The sequence below is a fragment of the Trachypithecus francoisi genome, unplaced genomic scaffold, assembly GCF_009764315.1.
Source record: "Trachypithecus francoisi isolate TF-2019V2 unplaced genomic scaffold, Tfra_2.0 Lachesis_group5, whole genome shotgun sequence".
Taxonomy (NCBI): domain Eukaryota; kingdom Metazoa; phylum Chordata; class Mammalia; order Primates; family Cercopithecidae; genus Trachypithecus; species Trachypithecus francoisi.
In genome coordinates, this window is record NW_022681470.1 from 1,386,805 (window position 1) to 1,405,426 (window position 18,622).

Genomic DNA, 18,622 nt, shown 5'->3' on the forward strand with positions numbered 1-18,622 from the left:
AAGCCAAGTTAAGAATTGAGGTTTGGGAACCTCTACCAGTTTCAGAGGATGTATGAAAATACACGGACGCCTAGGCAGAATTTTGCTGCAGGGCATAGCCCACGTAGAGAATCTGTGCTAAGGCAGTGTGGGAGGGAAATGTGGGGTTGGAATTCCCACACAAAGCTCCCATTGCGGCACTGCCTAGTGGAGCTGAGAAGAGAGCCATGATCCTGCAGACCCAGAATGGTAGATCCACTGACAGCTTACAGTGTGTACCTGGAAAAGTCACAGACAATGCCACCTTGTGAAAGCAGCCAGGAATGGGGCTCTACCCTGCAAAGTCATAGGGGTGGAGCTGCCCAAGGCCATGGAAGCCCACCTATTGCATCAGCATGACCTGGACGTAAGACATGGAATCAAAGGATATCATTTTTGAGCATTAAGATTTTATTGCTCCACTGGATTTTGGACTTGTATGGGGCCTGTAGCCCCTTTGTTTTGGCCCATTTCTTCCATTTGGAACAGGTATATTTACCCAATGCCTCTACCCCCATTTTATCTAGGTAGTAACTAACTTCCTTCTGATTTGACAGGCTCATAGGAAGGAACTTGCCTTGTGTTAGATGAGATTTTGGGACTTGGACTTAAGTGATAATGCTGGAATGAGTTAAGATTGGGGAGATTGTTAGAACGGCATGATGGAAGTAAAACTGTCACTGTTTGTTGATGATATGATCATATACCTAGAAAATCCTACAGACTCACCCAGAAAGCTCCTATATCTGATAAATAAATTCATTAAATTTTCAGGATACAAAATCAATGTACACAAATCATAGCATTGCTATTACCAACAGTGACCATGCTGAGAATCAAATCAAGAAATCAACGTTTTTTGGCCGGGCGTGGTGGCTCATGCCTGTAATCCCAGCACTTTGGGAGGCCAAGGAGGGCAGATCACGAGGTCAGGAGATCGAGACCATCCTGGCTAACATGGTGAAACCCCGTCTCTACTAAAAATACAAAAAACAAAATTAGCTGGGCATGGTGGCAGGTGCCTGTAGTCCCAGCTACTCTGGAGGCTGAGGCAAGAGAATGGCATGAACCTGGGAGGTGGAGCTTGCAGTGAGCCGAGATTGTGCCACTGCACTCCAGCCTGAGTAACAGAGCAAGACTCTGTCTCAAAAAATAAAGAGAAAGAACTCAACCTTTTTTGACAGCTGAAAGAATAAAACAAAAGCAAACAAAAAACCTTGAGGATGATACCTAATCAAGGAGGTGAAAGACCTCTATAAGGAAAACTACAAAACACGGCTGAAAGAAATCACAGGTGACACAAACAAATGGAAACACATCCCGTGCTCATGGATGGGCAGAATCAGTATTGTGAAAACGTCCATACTGCCAAAAGCAGTCTACACATTCAATGCAATTTCCATGAAAATAGCATTATCATTCTTCACAGAAGTAGAAAAAATAATTCTAAAATTCATGTGGAACCAAAAAAGAGGTCACATAGCCAAAGCAAGATGAAGTGAAAAGAACAAATCTGGAGGCATCGCATTTACCCAACTTCAAACTGTACTACAAGGCTATCGTCACAATGGCATGGTACTTTTATAAAAGTAGGCACACAGACTGATGGAACAGAATAGAAAACCCAAAAATGAAGCCAAATACTTACAGCCAAATGATTTTCCACAAACCAAACAAAAACATAAAGTGGGGAAAGGACACCCTATTCAACAAATGGTAGGCCGGGCACGGTGGCTCATGCCTGTAATCTCAGCAATTTGGGAGGCCAAGGTGGGTGGATCACCTGAGGTCAGGAGTTCGAAACCAGCCTGACCAACAAGGTGAAACCCCATCGCTACTAAAAATACAAAATTAGCCAGGCGTGGTGGCGCACGCCTGTAATCCCAGCTACTTGGGCAGCTGAGGCTGGAGAATTGCTTGAACCCGGGAGGCGGAGGTTGTGGTGAGACAGGATTGTCCCATTGCACTCCAGCCTGGGCAACAAGAGTGAAACTCCACCTCAAAAAAAAAAAGGTGCTGGGATAATTGGCAAGCCACATGTAGAAGAATGGGACTGGATCCTTTTCTCTCACCTTGCAAATCAACTCAAGATGGATTAAACACTTAAGTTTATGATATAGAACTATCAAAATTTTAGAAGTTAACATAGAAAAACTTTTCTAGACCTTGGCTTAGGCAGAGTTCATTACCAAGAACCCCAAAACAAATGCAACAAAACAAAGATAGATGGGACTTAATTAAACTAAAAAGCTTCTGCACAGCAAAAGAAATAATCAGCAGAGTAAACAGACAACCCACAGAGTGGGAGAAAATCTTCACAATCTGTGCATCCGGTAAGGTACTGATATCCAGAATCTATAAGAAACTCAAATCAGCAAGAAAAAAAGAAATAATCTTATCGAGGCCGGGCGCGGTGGCTCAAGCCTGTAATCCCAGCACTTTGGGAGGCCGAGACGGGTGGATCACGAGGTCAGGAGATCGAGACCATCCTGGCTAACATGGTGAAACCCCGTCTCTACTAAAAACTACAAAAAACTAGCCGGGCGAGGTGGCGGCGCCTGTAGTCCCAGCTACTCGGGAGGCTGAGGCAGGAGAAGGGCGTGAACCTGGGAGGCGGAGCTTGCAGTAAGCTGAGATCCGGCCACAGCACTGCAGCCTGGGTGACAGAGCGAGACTCCATCTCAAAAAAAAAAAAAAAAAAGAAATAATCTTATCAAAGTGGACAATGGATATGAATAGACAGTTTTCCAAAGAAGATATACAGATGGCCGACAAGCATATGAAAAAATACTCAACATCACTAATGATCAAGGAAATGCAGATCAAAACCACAATGCAATACCATTTTACTCCAGCAAGAATTTGCCAAAATTAAGAAATGAAAAATTAATAGATGTTGGTGGGGACGTGGTAAAAAGGGAACACTTTTACACTGCTGGTGGGAATGTAAACTAGTACAACCGCTATGGAAAACTGTGGCGATTCCTTACAGAACTAAAAGTTTATCTATCATTTGATCTAGCAATCCCACTACGAGGTATCTACCCAGAGGAAAGAAATTATATGAAAAAGACACTTTGCACACACGTTTATAGCAGCATAATTCTCAATTGCAAAAATATAGAGCCAGCCCAGATGCCCATCAGTCATTGAGTGGAGACACACACACACACACTCCATGGAATACTAAGCCATAGAAGGAACAAAATAATGGCATTTGCAGCAACGTGGATGGAATTGGAGACAGTATTCTATGTGAAGTAACTCAGGAATGGAAAACCAAACATTGTATGTTCTCATTTGTAAGTGAGAGCTAAGCTATGAGGATGCAAAGACCTAAGAATGATGTAATCAGCCAGCTGTGGTGGCTCACACCTGTAATCCCAGCACTTTGGGAGGCCGAGGCGGGCGGATCACGAGGTCAGGAGATCGAGACCATCCTGGCTAACACGGTGAAACCCCGTCTCTACTAAAAATACAAAAAATTAGCCAGGCGTGGTGGCGGGCGCCTGTAGTCCCAGCTACTCGGGAGGCTGAGGCAGGAGAATGACGTGAACCCGGGAGGCGGAGCTTGCAGTGAGCCGAGATCACCACTGCACTCCAACCTAGGCGACAGAGCAAGACGACTCCGTCTCAAAAAAAAAAAAAAAGAATGATGTAATGGACTCTGGGATCTCAGGGGAAAGAATGGGGGGAGTTAGGGATAAAAGACTGCACATTGGGTACAGTGTACACTGCTTGGTTGATGGACATACTAAAATGTCAGAAATTACCACAGAAGAACTTACCCATGTAACCACACACCGCCTGCTCCCCCAGAACCTACTGAGCTTAGAAACAGAGCACAAAAGAAAGATTATCTGGTGCTAAAAGTAAGGTTTTCTCAGGTCTTTTCTAAACGTTATGTGTTCTTCTGGGCAGACACACAGTTTCCTGAATTCCCTGGGATACCTGTGTTTTTAGTACTCTACTCTCTGAAAGAAATTTTTACTCCAGCTTTTTCCTGGGTTGTAGGTGGTCTATTGTATGTGTCAGGCACAATCTCTTGTTTCAGGTGGCAGCATACTTTTTGTTTACGTAATTCTTTCCGGTTTTTCACACAGATTGCTTTCTGCCTTACTTGGAACAGAGAAGAGAGTCCTGTTTTAGAGATTTGGCAGCCTCCAGCCAAACTGTATCATAACTATGCCGTAATTTGTATATTTCATCTCTACTCCCTATAAAACCAGTGACCAAGGTTCCACACTGCAAACTTGTGATTTTGTCTTCAAGACTGGCACCACGTTGGAGAGGGATTGGAGCAAGGAAAAGTAAAATCTTGATCAGGCTTTCCTGCTTTTGGCATTGTGGTTTTTTGCTTTTTGTTTTTGTGTTTTATTCTGTATTTGCATGTTTGCTACAAAGCCTTTGATGGCTTTTAAGAGTTTTGAGAAGTTTTTAACAATTCTGCCTGTTGTTAAATATTTTGGGGAGGGACAGGTGTTTGGCTATGCTTGCTCTGTCATTTTGCTGCCTTCTTTCTTACTAGACTCTCTGATGTATTTCATTGATTTATATGATTTTCTTTGTGCCATTTCAACAGTCTATCTTGTTTAGTGTTACTTTGAAGCAGTTTTGAAATTGTAAAGTGTGAGTTGTCATACTTTGCTTTTTTGCAAGATTGTTGTGGTATTCTGAGTCCTTTGCAATTCCATATGAACTTGAGCATCAAGTTTTCAATTTTTACAAAGTAGTTGCCTGGAGATCTGACAGGGATTGTATTAAATACATGGAATGTTCTGGGGAATATAACCATCTTAATAATATTAAGCCTATTGAGCTATGAACATGGGATGAGTTTCCATTCATTTAGATCGTCAACTTTTTCAACAAGGTTTGTTTTTAGAGTAGAAGTTTTGTACTACTTCTTTTAAGTTTATTTCTGTGTATTTATTCTTTATGTGCTATTGTAAATGATTTGTTTCCTTTACTCGAATTTTCATATATTTCAAGTATAGAAGTGGAATTTAGTTTTGTGTGTTTTACCTCTGACTTTGGTGAGCACATCATCTTGGTTGTTGCCAACTTCTGAAAATTACAAATAATGGTGCCATAATCATCCTTGTGAAGGTTTTTGTGTGAACATATTTATTTATTTATATTTTATATATATTTTTTGAGATGGAGTCTCGCCCTGGTGCCCAGGCTGGAGTATAATGGCGTGATCTCAGCTCACTGCAACCTCCGCCTCCCGGGTTCAAGCGATTCTACTGCCTCAGCCTCCCGAGTAGCTGGGATTACAGGTGCCCGCCACCACTCCCGGCTAATTTTGTATCTTTTTTAGTAAAGACAGGGTTTACCATATGTAGATCTATATTTTTAACTCATTTGAGTAAACCTTTTGGAATTGGTTTGGCTTCTAGGAGATATCTTCTCTATGACATGAATAGAGTTGAGAACAATTCACTTTGTGAAACTTAAGTGAGAGTGAGCTGATTATAAGGTCTTTGTAAAAGCAGTGTGTATGTGTATCTGTATGTCTGAGTGCCATGATTTATCAGGTATTAATGTCTTGCTGTGTAACAGACCTTTTTTTTTTTTTTTTTTTTTTTTTTTTTTTTTGAGACGGAGTCTCGCTCTGTCGCCCAGGCTGGAGTGCAGTGGCCGGATCTCAGCTCACTGCAAGCTCCGCCTCCCAGGTTCACGCCATTCTCCTGCCTCAGCCTCCCGAATAGCTGGGACTACAGGCGCCCGCCACCTCGCCCGGCTAGTTTTTTTTTGTATTTTTTAGTAGAGACGGGGTTTCACAGTGTTAGCCAGGATGGTCTCGATCTCCTGACCTCGTGATCCGCCCGTCTCGGCCTCCCAAAGTGCTGGGATTACAGGCTTGAGCCACCGCGCCCGGCCAACAGACCTTTTAATAAGTGTGACAGTGAATCAAACTCAATAAACATCGCTGTCCACTTGAGGCTGACATTCTAGGAAACAGAAGAGGAAAGATACAAGTAACATACAAGGCCGGGCGCGGTGGCTCAAGCCTGTAATCCCAGCACTTTGGGAGGCCGAGACGGGCGGATCACGAGGTCAGGAGATCGAGACCATCCTGGCTAACATGGTGAAACCCCGTCTCTACTAAAAAATACAAAAAACTAGCCGGGCGAGGTGGCGGCGCCTGTAGTCCCAGCTACTCGGGAGGCTGAGGCAGGAGAATGGCGTGAACCCGGGAGGCGGAGCTTGCAGTGAGCTGAGATCCGGCCACTGCACTCCAGCCTGGGCGGCAGAGCAAGACTCCGTCTCAAAAAAAAAAAAAAACTAACATACAAAATAATTCAGAGGATGGTCTTGCTAAAAAGAGAGGGAAAGGCGGTGAAGAGATCAGAGGCCTGAGCTGGTTGTGTCTCTCTCAGAATCCAGTGGTGACTTTGGGCCGTTGCCTCTGAGGGTTAGTGAGTTTGTGTGTCTGTGTGTGGGTGTCCCCACCTGTATGTGCAGTTGCGGTGCATGTCTGGGTACTGTCTATATCCGCTTTGTAAATTCTGGAATTTTTTTTTCTGATTTCCCGGTAGCACCTTCTTTACCATGTTACATAGAGGTGATAAGAGGAGGATGGAGTTGGGTATTTCTCTTACCACAGCATGTTTAGCTCTGGTAAAATTTCATTTGGTTAGGCCTTTGAGAAGTTGTTTATTTTGCATGCAGAAATATTAAGAAGATAATTATTTGGGCCTGAATAAAAATGTCTACTTTCTTTCTCCTCCTTCTGGAATCTGAGACTGATTTTTCCGTGATCTTCATTGGTGTATTAGTCTGTTTTGCATTACTATAAAGGAAAATCTGAGACTGGGTCATTTATAAAGAAAAGAGATTTATTTGGCTCACAGTTCTGCAGACTGTACATGTGTGGCACCAGCATCTGCTTGGTTTGTGGTGAAGCCTCAGGAAGCTTTTACTTATGGCCAAAAGCAGAGGGGGCATGTATGTCACATGCTGAGAGAGACGAGATTCCAGGCTGTTTTAAACAACCAGCTCCCATGTGAACTAGTAGAGTGAGAATTCACTCAGTACCATGAAAACAGCATCAAGCCATTCATGAAGGTTCAACCCCCGTGACCCAAACACCTCCCCCTAGGCCCTCCTCCAACACTGAAGGTTACATTTCAACGCAAGACTTCATGGACACATGCATCTAAACCTAATTTCACCCCTTGCACCCCAAATCTTATGTCGTCTCACTTTGCAAAACTCATCCCTTTTTAATAGTTCCCCAAAGTCTTTTTTTTTTTTCCAAGACAGAGTTTTGCTCTTGTCCCCCAGGCTGGAGTGCAGTGGTGCAGTCTTGGCTCACTGCAACCTCCGCCTCCCAGGTTCAAGTCATTCTCCTGCCTCAGCCTCCCGAGTAGCTGGGGTTACAGGCATAAGCCACTGCACCCAGCCTGTTCCCCAAAGTCTTAACTCTTGCCAGCATCAACTCAAAAGTTCAAATTCTCATCTTAGACTCAAGGAAAGTTTCTTTCACCAATGAGCCTGTAAGATTAAAAAGAAAAAAAGTTATTTACTTCCAAGATACAGTGGTGGCACAGGTATTGGCTAAACCTTCCCATTCCAAAAGGGAGAGATTTGCCAAAAGAAAGGGTAACAGGCCCTGAAATCCAGCAGGGCAGACATTAACCCTTAAAGCTCCAAATAAATCTCCCTTGACTCCATGTTGCACATCCTGGGCACATTGATGCCAGGATTGGGCTCCCAAAGCCTTGGGCATCCTCACTCCTGTGGCTTCGCTGGGTGCAGCCCATGTGACTTCTGACATATTAGAGTAATGCTTGCAGTGTTTCCAGGCTCAGGTGCATGCTGCTTGTGCTGTACCATTCTGGGGTCTGTTTCCACAGCTCCGCTAGGCAGTGCCACAGTGGGGACTCTGTGTGGGGGCGTCATCCTCACGTTTCTCCTGGCACTGCCCTAGTAGAGGCTGCCTGTGGGGGTTCCTCCCCTGTGTCAGGCTTCTGCCTGGGCACCTGGGCACCTACATTCCTGATACAGCTGAAATGTAGGTGAAGCTACCAAGCCTCCTTAACTCTTGGATTTTATGCGCCTGCAGACTTAACACTAAGTGGAAGCCACCAAGGCTTATGGCTTGTGCCCTCCGGAGCCGTGGTCCAAGTGGTATATGGGACCTTTTTAGCCAAAGCTGGAACCAGAGCTACTGGAATGCAAGGAGCAGTGTCCTAAGGCTGCACAGGGCAGTGATGCCTTCGGCCTGGTACCCCAGACTTTTCCTTGTAGGCCCCTGGGCCTGTGGCGAGAGGGGCCGCCACAGTTTCCTGAAATGCATCACAAGTCTTTCTTTCTTTTTTTTTTTTTTTTTTGAGACGGAGTCTCGCTCTGTCGCCGGGGCTGGAGTGCAGTGGCCGGATCTCAGCTCACTGCAAGCTCCGCCTCCCAGGTTCATGCCATTCTCCTGCCTCAGCCTCCCGAGTAGCTGGGACTACAGGCGCCCGCCACCTCGCCCAGCTAGTTTTTTTTGTGTGTATTTTTTAGTAGAGACGGGGTTTCACCGTGTTAGCCAGGATGGTCTCGATCTCCTGACCTTGTGATCCGCCCGTCTCGGCCTCCCAAAGTGCTGGGATGACAGGCTTGAGCCACCGCGCCCGGCCGCATCACAGGTCTTTCTTAGCGCCGTGGCTGCCGGTACCTGGTTCCCCTTTAGTTGTGCAACTCTCTCTTCCAAGTCACTGCTCCACAGGCTGCTTGGATTCCTTCTTCACCACAGGGCCAGGTTGCACGTTTTCCAAACTTGTAAGCTCTGCTTCTCTTTTAATCGCGTTTCAACTTTAAATCACTTCTGATTGTGGGAGCAGAGAAGCCACCGTGCCACCTCTTGAATCCTTTGCTGCTGGGGAATGTCTGCCCCTGGAGACTCCCAGCTGTCACTCCTCATTACACCTCCTGCAAATGCTTAGGCCGTGGACACAATGCAGCCAAGCCTTTGCTGGGGCATAACATGGGTGACTTTTGCTCAAGCTCCCCAAGACTTTCTCATTTCCGCCTAAGGCCTCATTGGCCTGGCTTTCACTGGCCATATTTCTGTCAGCATTTTGCTTTCAATCATTGAATGGCTCTCTAAAATGTTCTGACTTTCCTTATCTCCCTGTCTTTTTCTGAGCTCTTGAAAGTCTTCCAGCTTCTGCCTCTTACCCAGTTACACAGCTGCTTTCACATTTTCAGGTATCTTTATAGCAACACCTCCCTCCTCAGTGCCAATTTTCTGTATTATCCCATTTTTCCGTTGGTATAAAGTAATTCCTAAGACAGGGTAGTTTTAAAGAAAATAGGTTTATTTGACTTACGGTTCTGCAGGCTGCACAAGCGTGGCACCAGCAGCTGCTTGGCTTCTGGTGATGCCTCAGAGGGAAGGCAGAGGGGGAACAGGCAAGCCACATGGTGAGAGAGGGAGGAAGAGTGAGGAGGAGGAAGTTCCAGCCTCTTTTAAATACCGGGCTCTCCTGTGAACCAACAGAGAACTCATGACTTCAAGGACAGCACTGAGTCATTTATGAGATGTCTGCCTCCATGACCCAAGTGCCTTCCCTTAGGCCCACCTCCAACATTGGAGGTCACGTTTAAACATGAGATTTGAAGGAAACACACAGCCAAACCATATCAACTGGTAATGTTTTTTGCATGTAAAACTCATACATTAGTGGGGATCCCTAAGCCTGGGCACCCAGGAGAGGTCCTCAAGCTTGAGCAGCTCACCAATTTCAGTTTGATTTTTCCTATACACGTACTGCTACTCACAGAGGATCCTTACGGTTTTCTCATCAACTAAGTGTTGATTCTCTGGATGTGCCTCTCGGTCTCTCTATATTTTGCTTGGTAGTTTTTACTGGGAACTCAGTTCTTTAATGGTTAATCTTAGAGTTGTTTCGTTAAATTTATTTGCCTTTTATTGTGAATGTGAACATTGCTTTTTTTTTAACTTTTGTGTTCTGGGGGTACATACGCAGATTTGTTACATGAGTAAATTTCATGTTTCTGTTTTGCTGCACAAATGATTTTGTCACATAAATAGTGAGCACAGTGCCTGATAGGTAGTTTTTTGACTCTCACTTTCCTCGCATTCTCCCCCTCAGGTATGCCCCAGTGTCTGTTGCTCCCATCTTTGTGTCCATGTATACTCAACAGTTAGCTTCCATTTATAAATGAGAACATGTGGTATTTGGTTTTCTGTTCATACGTTAATTTGTTTATGATAAGGGCCTCCAGCTGTAGCCATGTTTATGCAAAGGACATGATTTAATTTCTTATAGCTGCATAGTATTCCATGGTGTATATGTACCACTTTTTAAAAAATCCAGTCCACTATTGATGGGCGTTTAGATTGATTCTGTGTCTTTGACATTGTGAATAGTGCTGTGATGGACATACCGGTGCATGTGTCTTCTTGGTAGAACAACTTGTATTCCTTTGGGTCTGTATGCAGTAATGGGATTGCTGGGTCAAATGGTAGTTCTGTTTTCAGTTTTTTGAGAAACCTTCAAACTGCTTTTCACAATGGCTGAACTCATTTGCATTCCCACCAGCAGTGTGTCAGTGCTCCATATTCTGTGCTACCTTACCACCATCTGTTAAAGACTCTTTAATAATAGCCTGAATGTTGCCTTTGGTTTTTGGGTTTTGTTTTGTTTTTTTTTTCAATTATTTCTCCTTTTATTGCTCCTTCCATGAACCTTGACACTCTCCTTTGGTGGCCTCAGGAAATCTTTTCAACATAAATTATTTCTCGAGCAAAGGAAAATTTTACTTTGAGCATTAAGACACATATGTGGTTCTGCTGTATTTGTTAAATGGCTCTTGGAGCATTTGATCCTTGGTTGAAGGCAGAAGATACCCACATTGGTTTGAGGAGCATTGTCTTCTGAAATCTTTTTGTAAATCACTCTTCTTAAGTTCTCTTTTTCAGGGTTTACCCAGGTTTTCAAGAAATTGTTCAAAAACTGTCACATAAGGTACCAGACTGGTCTTACCATCTCTGGTTCTATGTTTAATATCAGATTCAGCTTAATTCTCCTTTTTTCCTCTTCATTAGTGGAAGAGGCATCCAGTTCATGGCAGATGAGGCTTATGGTTGGAACAGTAAGTGGATCAAACCGATCCACTTTCTGCAAATCAGTAGGCACAGAAATGCGACCTGTTTTGGGATGAACGCTAAAAGGGCTCTTCGGTAAATGATTGATTTCTTTGCTGACATGGATACCCCGTCGTGGAAACAGTCCTGGAGCATAATCTCCCACTCCAGCCAGGTCCACATTTTCATTTTTGATGTTCTGACGTCTGCTGGTGCGCCCAGTGCTGAAGTGAATTGTGAGACTTTTGGAAGCTTTGTTGAAGTTCATCCTGAATTGTTTGAGGAACAAGGGCTAAAATCTTATCCCAGCTTTTGTTATTTTTGAGAATATCTTGATTAACCAAGGCATAGTCTTCAAAGTTTTTTTATTATGTTTATAGATTTTCTGACAAAAGGGTGAATTTTTTCAGTTAGTTGAACTTTCTTTTTAACATCTTGACCATGCTTTACAAGGCTCAGATACTCAACTATCCCAGAATGTACCACCGAAGACAGTTTTCTGATTTATCACAGACCCAACAATATACACCCCTATTTCTAGAATATACCCAGAGACGATGCTTAAATCCAAAGTCTTCCCTCAGTGCTGTGTCTGTGATGCATATGGCCATTGTCATGAGGATACAGGACTTAGAACATGTATCTGCAGAACTATAGCATCTCCTCACATTGTCATAGTCTGTCACGTCAGTGTCAAACACCAATTCTTTTTCCCGAGCCTGGAAAGCTCCCAGATCCGCTGTATTGTGTTGATTGGGTCTATGGGAATATACTGTGCCTATATCAATCTTGTATGGATTCATTTTCTGCATCTCCTTTTCCAGATCACTCTGGTTGTTGAAGGATTGGTATCGAATGTAAATGTCATCTTTCAATGTGAATGAAAATTCACAGTGTTGGGAGTAATTCTTTACCACTCTGCTGTAGTTGAGCCAGTTACAGTACAGAGAATAGGGAAAGAGCCTCTGGTAATAGCATTTAAATAGCTCAGGCAGCTTGGTGGGGTCAGACATTTTCGTGGAGCTCAGAACTCAACCCAGGAAGCTTGACCATTGCCTTTTATGCCTGCTTGCTCGACTGGAAATCAGAAGTGTCTGTCTCCATCTTTTTCTTTTAATTGACTGTTGTCAACTTTTAATCCTAAACTTTCTTTGTTCTACTTCTGACCTCACATCAGGATATGGTGAAAACAAGCCTGGGTGCTCTCTCTGGGTTTTGGCAGCAGATGGAAACCATGTAAATCTTTTACCTTGAAACTGAATTCTCACCCTAGCTTTCCACCTACTCTCAACAGAAAACACAGGCCTGGCTCCTTTTCTTCCTCATTCAAACCATATCAAACCACCTTGAAAGGCCTGACCTGATAGATCCACAAGGATCAATTTTCTGAGTAATAATTTCCTACCCTCTGCAAACACATCTCTGCACTTGACCATCACACTTAGTACCACTAGCGGAATGTTCAGACATTGCCCACCACCCTGTGGTTCTGTCTTCTCTTGCAGTGACTTGCTAATCGGCTCTGCCGCCTGGGATCTGGTATGTAGCTGCTCACTAAGCGTCTAGCACTGTGAGCTGTGCTGCTCGATTTACTTATTTCCGTGAAATCTGTAAATCACAACTCAGATCACCATGTTATAAGGCAAAGAAACAGAAAAATGGCGTTCTTTTAGATTTTAATTAATTTTTAAGTTTTCTATTATGAAATATAGTAAGAATGAGTAAAACATTTTTCAGGAGTTTTAGTAATAACAGTGGAAGTAACTCTGATTCTTCACTGGGCCCCGTACAGTCCCTAAGAGTTTTCTGGTAGTTTCCACCTGAACTCGCCTCTTAGTTGGCCACTGTTGTTATTCTTTGTCTATTTTTTTGCATTTTTATCATCTGTAATTTTTCTGTTCCATTTTGCTTTACTGGGACTTTCTATAAATGAGTATGAATGGAATTAAAACAAAAAGGTTTATTTGGTGATTTCCTGTGTCATTATGTTGCACACATGCTAGTGCCTGAGGCTGTGGACCATTGAATTCAGCCGTGCATTCTAATGATTCTGATGTTAGGGCTTTTTCAAGCATTTTTTTTTTTTTTGCTTTTTGGGAAAATAATGCTCCTATAATTTTACACCACATTTCCAAGTACAAATGCACAGTAAATTCTCTGGACATTTTAGAAAAATTAATGGGCTACACATTGTGGTAAATTCAAATTAGAGCAGCAGAGAGTATCAGTTGACTCCTCCTTTCTTCCTGCATAACCCGTTTGCCATGGCGGTCCTCACATGGAGTTGATTTCTTTCTTCTAGTCAGTTTCAAATGTCAGGCACCTATTTTCTATCTTCTCATTACCAAGGAAGTGACTTTTTAAAAATAGATGGTCTTTCATCTTCTTTTAAGTATGCTTTGCTTATTTTCTCACTTTTTTTTTTTTTTTTTTGAGACGGAGTCTTGCTCTGTCGCCCAGGCTGGAGTTAGTGGCGCCATCTCGGCTCCCTGCAAGCTCCGCCTCCCGGGTTCACGCCATTCTCCTGCCTCAGCCTCCGGAGTAGCTGGGACTACAGGCGCCGCCACCTCGCCCGGCTAGTTTTTTGTATTTTTTAGTAGAGACGGGGTTTCACCATTTTAGCCAGGATGGTCTCGATCTCCTGACCTGATCCGCCCGTCTCGGCCTCCCAAAGTGCTGGGATTACAGGCTTGAGCCACCGCGCCCGGCCCTATTTTCTCACTTTTAAATCATGTTCATTTTTACACTTCATACTAATTCTTTTATATTGCATGTATTACAGTTTTTTCCCACTGCTTTTTGCCTTTTAATTTCCTGAATATTAATATATGTGAATTTGTCAGTTCCTTTATTTTTTTCTATTTAAATGAATTCTGCCCATTTTTCTGTCCAAAAATACCCGTTTTCCTTTGAAGTCTGCAAGTGTTTTCGTTTTGTCTTTCACGTTTGAAATAAAGAACTTGATTATTGTTCATGGAGTAGAGGGGAATGCAGTGTACTTTTTCAGTTAGTGCCAGTCTGCTCTAAAGTGCTTTTGATTTCTTCCACTGTTCTGGAATGCTATGTCATCAATGAACTTTACATATAAAATTTCTGCTTCTTTAAAACTTTTTTCCCTTTTGGACTATTTGTTTATCTCCATGTTAATACTATGCTGTCCTGAATATTATAGTTTGAAAATTTCTGATACATGGTGAGGAAGCCATTGCCCTATTGTTTGGAAGACTTTGACAATTCTTAGACTTTTTTTTTATTAGGTTTGGAAAAGTAGTTTTCAGTTGCTAATAAAGTCTTGGGGATTGATGGAATTTTTAAAGGCTATTTGAAAGAGGTGATATCTTGATGACATTGAGTTTCTTCTAAGCACATGTACTATCTTTCTGCTTACTCCATTGCACTTTGTTGTTACCCAATAGAAATTTTAAAATTGTTTTGTTTGTGTTAGTAAAGATAAATTATCAGTCTTATTTACAACTGGATTTAATTTGGTCTGGAGTAAACTGCTTACAAGCTTCCAAATATTTTCTGTTTTTTTTTTTCTTTTTTTTTTTTTTTTGAGAGGGAGTCTGGCTCTGTCGCCCAGGCTGGAGTGCAGTGGCCGATCTCAGCTCACTGCAAGCACCGCCTCCGGGGTTTACGCCATTCTCCTGCCTCAGCCTCCCAAGTAGCTGGGACTACAGGTGCCGCCACCTCGCCCGGCTAGTTTTTTTTATTTTTATTAGAGACAGGGTTTCACCGTGTTAGCCAGGATGGTCTCGATCTCCTGACCTCGTGATCTGCCCGCTTCGGCCTCCCAAAGTGCGGGGATTACAGGTGTGAGCCACTGCGCCAGGCCCAAATATTTTCTTATTATAATCACGTTGATGCCTCATTTCTCCAATTAACAAGTTATAACAGCGTATGAGAAATATTGTTTACCAAGAATGCTCATTAGAGACGTAATGCTCAAGAGTGTTTTCCAGAGCGGATCCCCTAGGTACCACTGCAGGAATGGAGTAAAGTGGTAGGCTTTCAGAAACAAAACAAAGCTGGAGTTCAGCGAATGATATATTGTTTGCGTGAGACTGTTTACATATTGTTCACATAGGGTGATGAGATCCCTCAAAAAAACCTATTTTCTCACACCAAAAGATCAGACTTTGTAAACAGTTAAGACTTAACGCTAACTGTTATACACAACAGATAGCATGACTTTTTTATAAGAGGCCCTCAAGTTAAAATCTACACATAGAAATTAGGGGTGACCTCATTTCTTACGGCACAGTTTATTCCCTACACCTGCCAATGAGAAAGGTGTTCCTAGTGTGCTGTTGACTTTCTGAATAGTTCATATTAGCATGAAGAATGTTGAGTGGGAAGCAGTAAGTGTAGACAGAGAGTAAAGTTCTGATGACCAAGTCGTGGAAGAAATGTTTGAAGTCTGCAGAATTATGTTACGATTTGATGAGATGAGTATAGATTCTTCATGTCTCTCTAAGCCATCCTCCTCTCCGCATATGTGTGATATTCTAGGATTCAGTGTCATTTGAAGATGTGGCTGTGGCCTTTACCCAGGAGGAGTGGGCTTTGCTGGATCCTTCTCAAAAGAATCTCTACAGAGATGTGATGCAAGAAATCTTTAGGAACCTGGCTTCCATAGGTAAGAATAACAACACTTTTTCATGTAGTTGATTAGAAAATAAGTGTTTTGGCTGGGCACAGTGGCTCACATCTGTAATCCCAGCACTTTGGGAGGCCAAGGCGGGCGGATCACCTGAGGTCGGGAGTTCGAGACCAGCCTGGCCAACATGGCGAAAGCCATCTCTACTAAAAAAATACAAAAATTAGCAGGCGTGGTAGCAAGCGCCTGTAATCCCAGCTACTCAGAAGGCTGAGACAGGTTAATTGCTGGAACCTGGGAAGTGGAGGTTGCAGTGAGCCGAGATTGAGCCACTGCATTCCAGCCAGGCCAACAAAGAAAGACTCTGTCTCAAAAAAAAAAAGAAAGAAAGAAAGAAAAGAAAAAGCAAGTGTTTCTTTGTCATGAATGTTTCCTGATTTGGCATGTGGAAAGGGAATACTTTGGTGAAAAAAATTAGACATATTCACAGTGTATAGTGAACCTTGAATCGAGCAATTTTTTAAATTTCTAATCATTTGTAATAATCTTATGGATGTACATTTTAGGAAACAAATCGGAAGACCAGAATATCCAAGATGACTTCAAAAATCCTGGGAGAAATCTAAGGTAATTTGCATTCACAAGAGCAAAAAATGCCCGTTGAGGGAATCTTAGCATGTCATAAGTTTTTAAAACAGACAAAACAGCTGGGCGCGGTGGCTCATGCCTGTAATCCCAGCACTTTGGGAGGCTGAGGCGAGTGGATAATGAGGTCAGGAGTTCGAGACCAGCCTAACCAATATGATGAAACCCCATCTCGACTAAAAATACAAAAATTAGTTGGGTGTGGTGGTCCGTGCCTGTAATCCCAGCTACTCAGGAGGCTAAGGCAGGAGAATTGCTTGGAGTTGGGAGACGGAGGTTGCAGTGAGCTGAGATCACACCATTGCACTCCAGCCTGGGCAACAGAGCAAGAGCGAGACTCCGTCTCAAAAATAATAATAATAATAATAATTTAAAAACAGACAAAACAAATAAGAACCACTAGAAATTTTTTTTTTTTCCCAGAAAAGTCTTAGCAAAAAACACACCTGAATGTAACATGGATGTTCAATATTTTCAGAATATTTTACTTGGAAACACTACTAAAATACTGTACATGTGACTATCACAGTTGTGATAATAATGATAATAGCTATGGGGGGCCCATGTCTTAAATAGTAATTAATTTATTTACTTTAAAACAATTTACACATGGCAGGAAACTTGCATTTTCCCTGGTATTAGTAGCAATGTAAACCATGAATAAATGTACCATTAATGATGTGTTTATCATTTTTACAGCAGTCATGTGGTAGAGAGATTGTTTGAAATTAAAGAAGTCAGTCAATATGGAGAAACCTTCAGCCAGGATTCAAATTTGAATCTGAATAAGAAAGTTTCTACTGGAGTAAAACCATGTGAATGCAGTGTGTGTGGAAAAGTCTTCATATGTCATTCAGCCCTTCATAGGCACATCCTGTCTCACACTGGAAACAACCTATTTGAGTGTGAGGAATGTCCGGAGAAGTTATATCAATGCAAACAATGTGGGAAAGCCTTTATCTCTCTCACCAGTGTTGACAGACACATGGTAACACACACTAGTAATGGGCCTTATAAGGGTCCAGTGTATGAGAAGCCTTTTGATTTTCCTAGTGTATTTCAAATGCCTCAGAGCACTCACACTGGAGAGAAAACATATAAATGTAAACATTGTGATAAAGCCTTCAATTATTCAAGTTATCTTCGTGAACATGAAAGAACTCATACTGGAGAGAAACCCTATGCATGTAAGAAATGTGGTAAATCATTCACTTTTTCCAGTTCTCTTCGCCAACATGAAAGATCTCATACTGGAGAGAAACCCTATGCATGTAAGGAATGTGGCAAAGCCTTCAGTCGCTCCACTTACTTGGGAACACATGAAAGAACGCATACTGGAGAAAAACCCTACGAATGTGTAAAATGTGGCAAAGCCTTTAGATGTTCCAGAGTCCTCAGAGTCCATGAAAGGACTCACAGTGGAGAAAAGCCCTATGAATGTAAACAATGTGGTAAAGCCTTCAAATACTCGAGTAACCTATGCGAGCATGAAAGAACTCACACTGGAGTGAAACCTTATGGATGTAAGGAATGTGGTAAGTCGTTTACTTCTTCCGGCGCCCTTCGAAGCCATGAAAGGACTCACACTGGAGAAAAGCCCTATGAATGTCAGAAATGTGGTAAAGCCTTCACTTGTTCCAGTTCCCTTCGAAAGCATGAAAGAGCTTATATGTGGTAAAAAAAAAAAAAAAACAACAACAATAAAATACCTCTGTGAACGTAAGAAGTGTGTTAAAGCTTTCGGTTATTCTAGTTTCATTAGAGCACGTGAAAAAATTAAAAACTCAGGCCGGGTGCAGTGGCTCATGCCTGTAATCCCAGCACTTTGGGAGGCCGAGGCACATCATGAGGTCAGGAGTTCGAGATCAGCCTGACCAACATGATGAAACCCCGTCTCTACTAAAAATACAAAACTTAGCCAGGCGTGGTGACACGCGCCTGTAGTCGCAGCTGCTCAGGAGGCTAAGGCGGGAGAATTGCTTGAACCAGGGAGGCAGAGGTTTCTGTGAGCCGAGATTGTGCCACTGTACTCCAGCCTGGGTGACAGAGTGAGACTCCGTCTCAAAAAAAAAAAAAAAAAAATTAAAAACTCACACTAGAGAGAAACCCAACACATGTAAGGAAGATTAGAATGTTGCGATTTTCCTAGTTCCCTTCTAAAACTTAGAAGAACCCATCCTGGGAAAGAACCTCATAAAATACCAAAAATGCGTTAAAGCACTTAATTTTCCCAGTCGCTTACAAATATATTTTTA

The 18,622-nt window shown here is 42.7% G+C and overlaps 1 protein-coding gene and 1 pseudogene across 3 annotated transcripts in view; one reads left to right on the top strand and one right to left on the bottom strand.

The window, feature by feature from the left end:
• Nucleotides 1-18,090, top strand: part of ZNF670 (zinc finger protein 670) — a 39,841-nt gene extending 21,751 nt beyond the window's left edge. Inside the window, exons 2-4 of one of the 3 annotated variants that reach the window (XM_033198638.1) lie at nucleotides 15,635-15,761; nucleotides 16,289-16,349; nucleotides 17,070-18,090. In XM_033198638.1, coding sequence (XP_033054529.1) covers nucleotides 15,635-15,761; nucleotides 16,289-16,349; nucleotides 17,070-18,045 — 1,164 coding nt within the window. In that variant the 3' untranslated portion in view covers nucleotides 18,046-18,090. Of the gene's footprint in view, nucleotides 1-15,634; nucleotides 15,762-16,288; nucleotides 16,350-17,066 lie in introns of all 3 variants that reach the window. The other 2 variants (XM_033198640.1, XM_033198637.1) reach the window with 2 other exon arrangements.
• On the bottom strand, nucleotides 10,807-12,135 carry LOC117075929 (annotated as a pseudogene).
• Nucleotides 18,091-18,622: the final 532 nt, after the last annotated feature.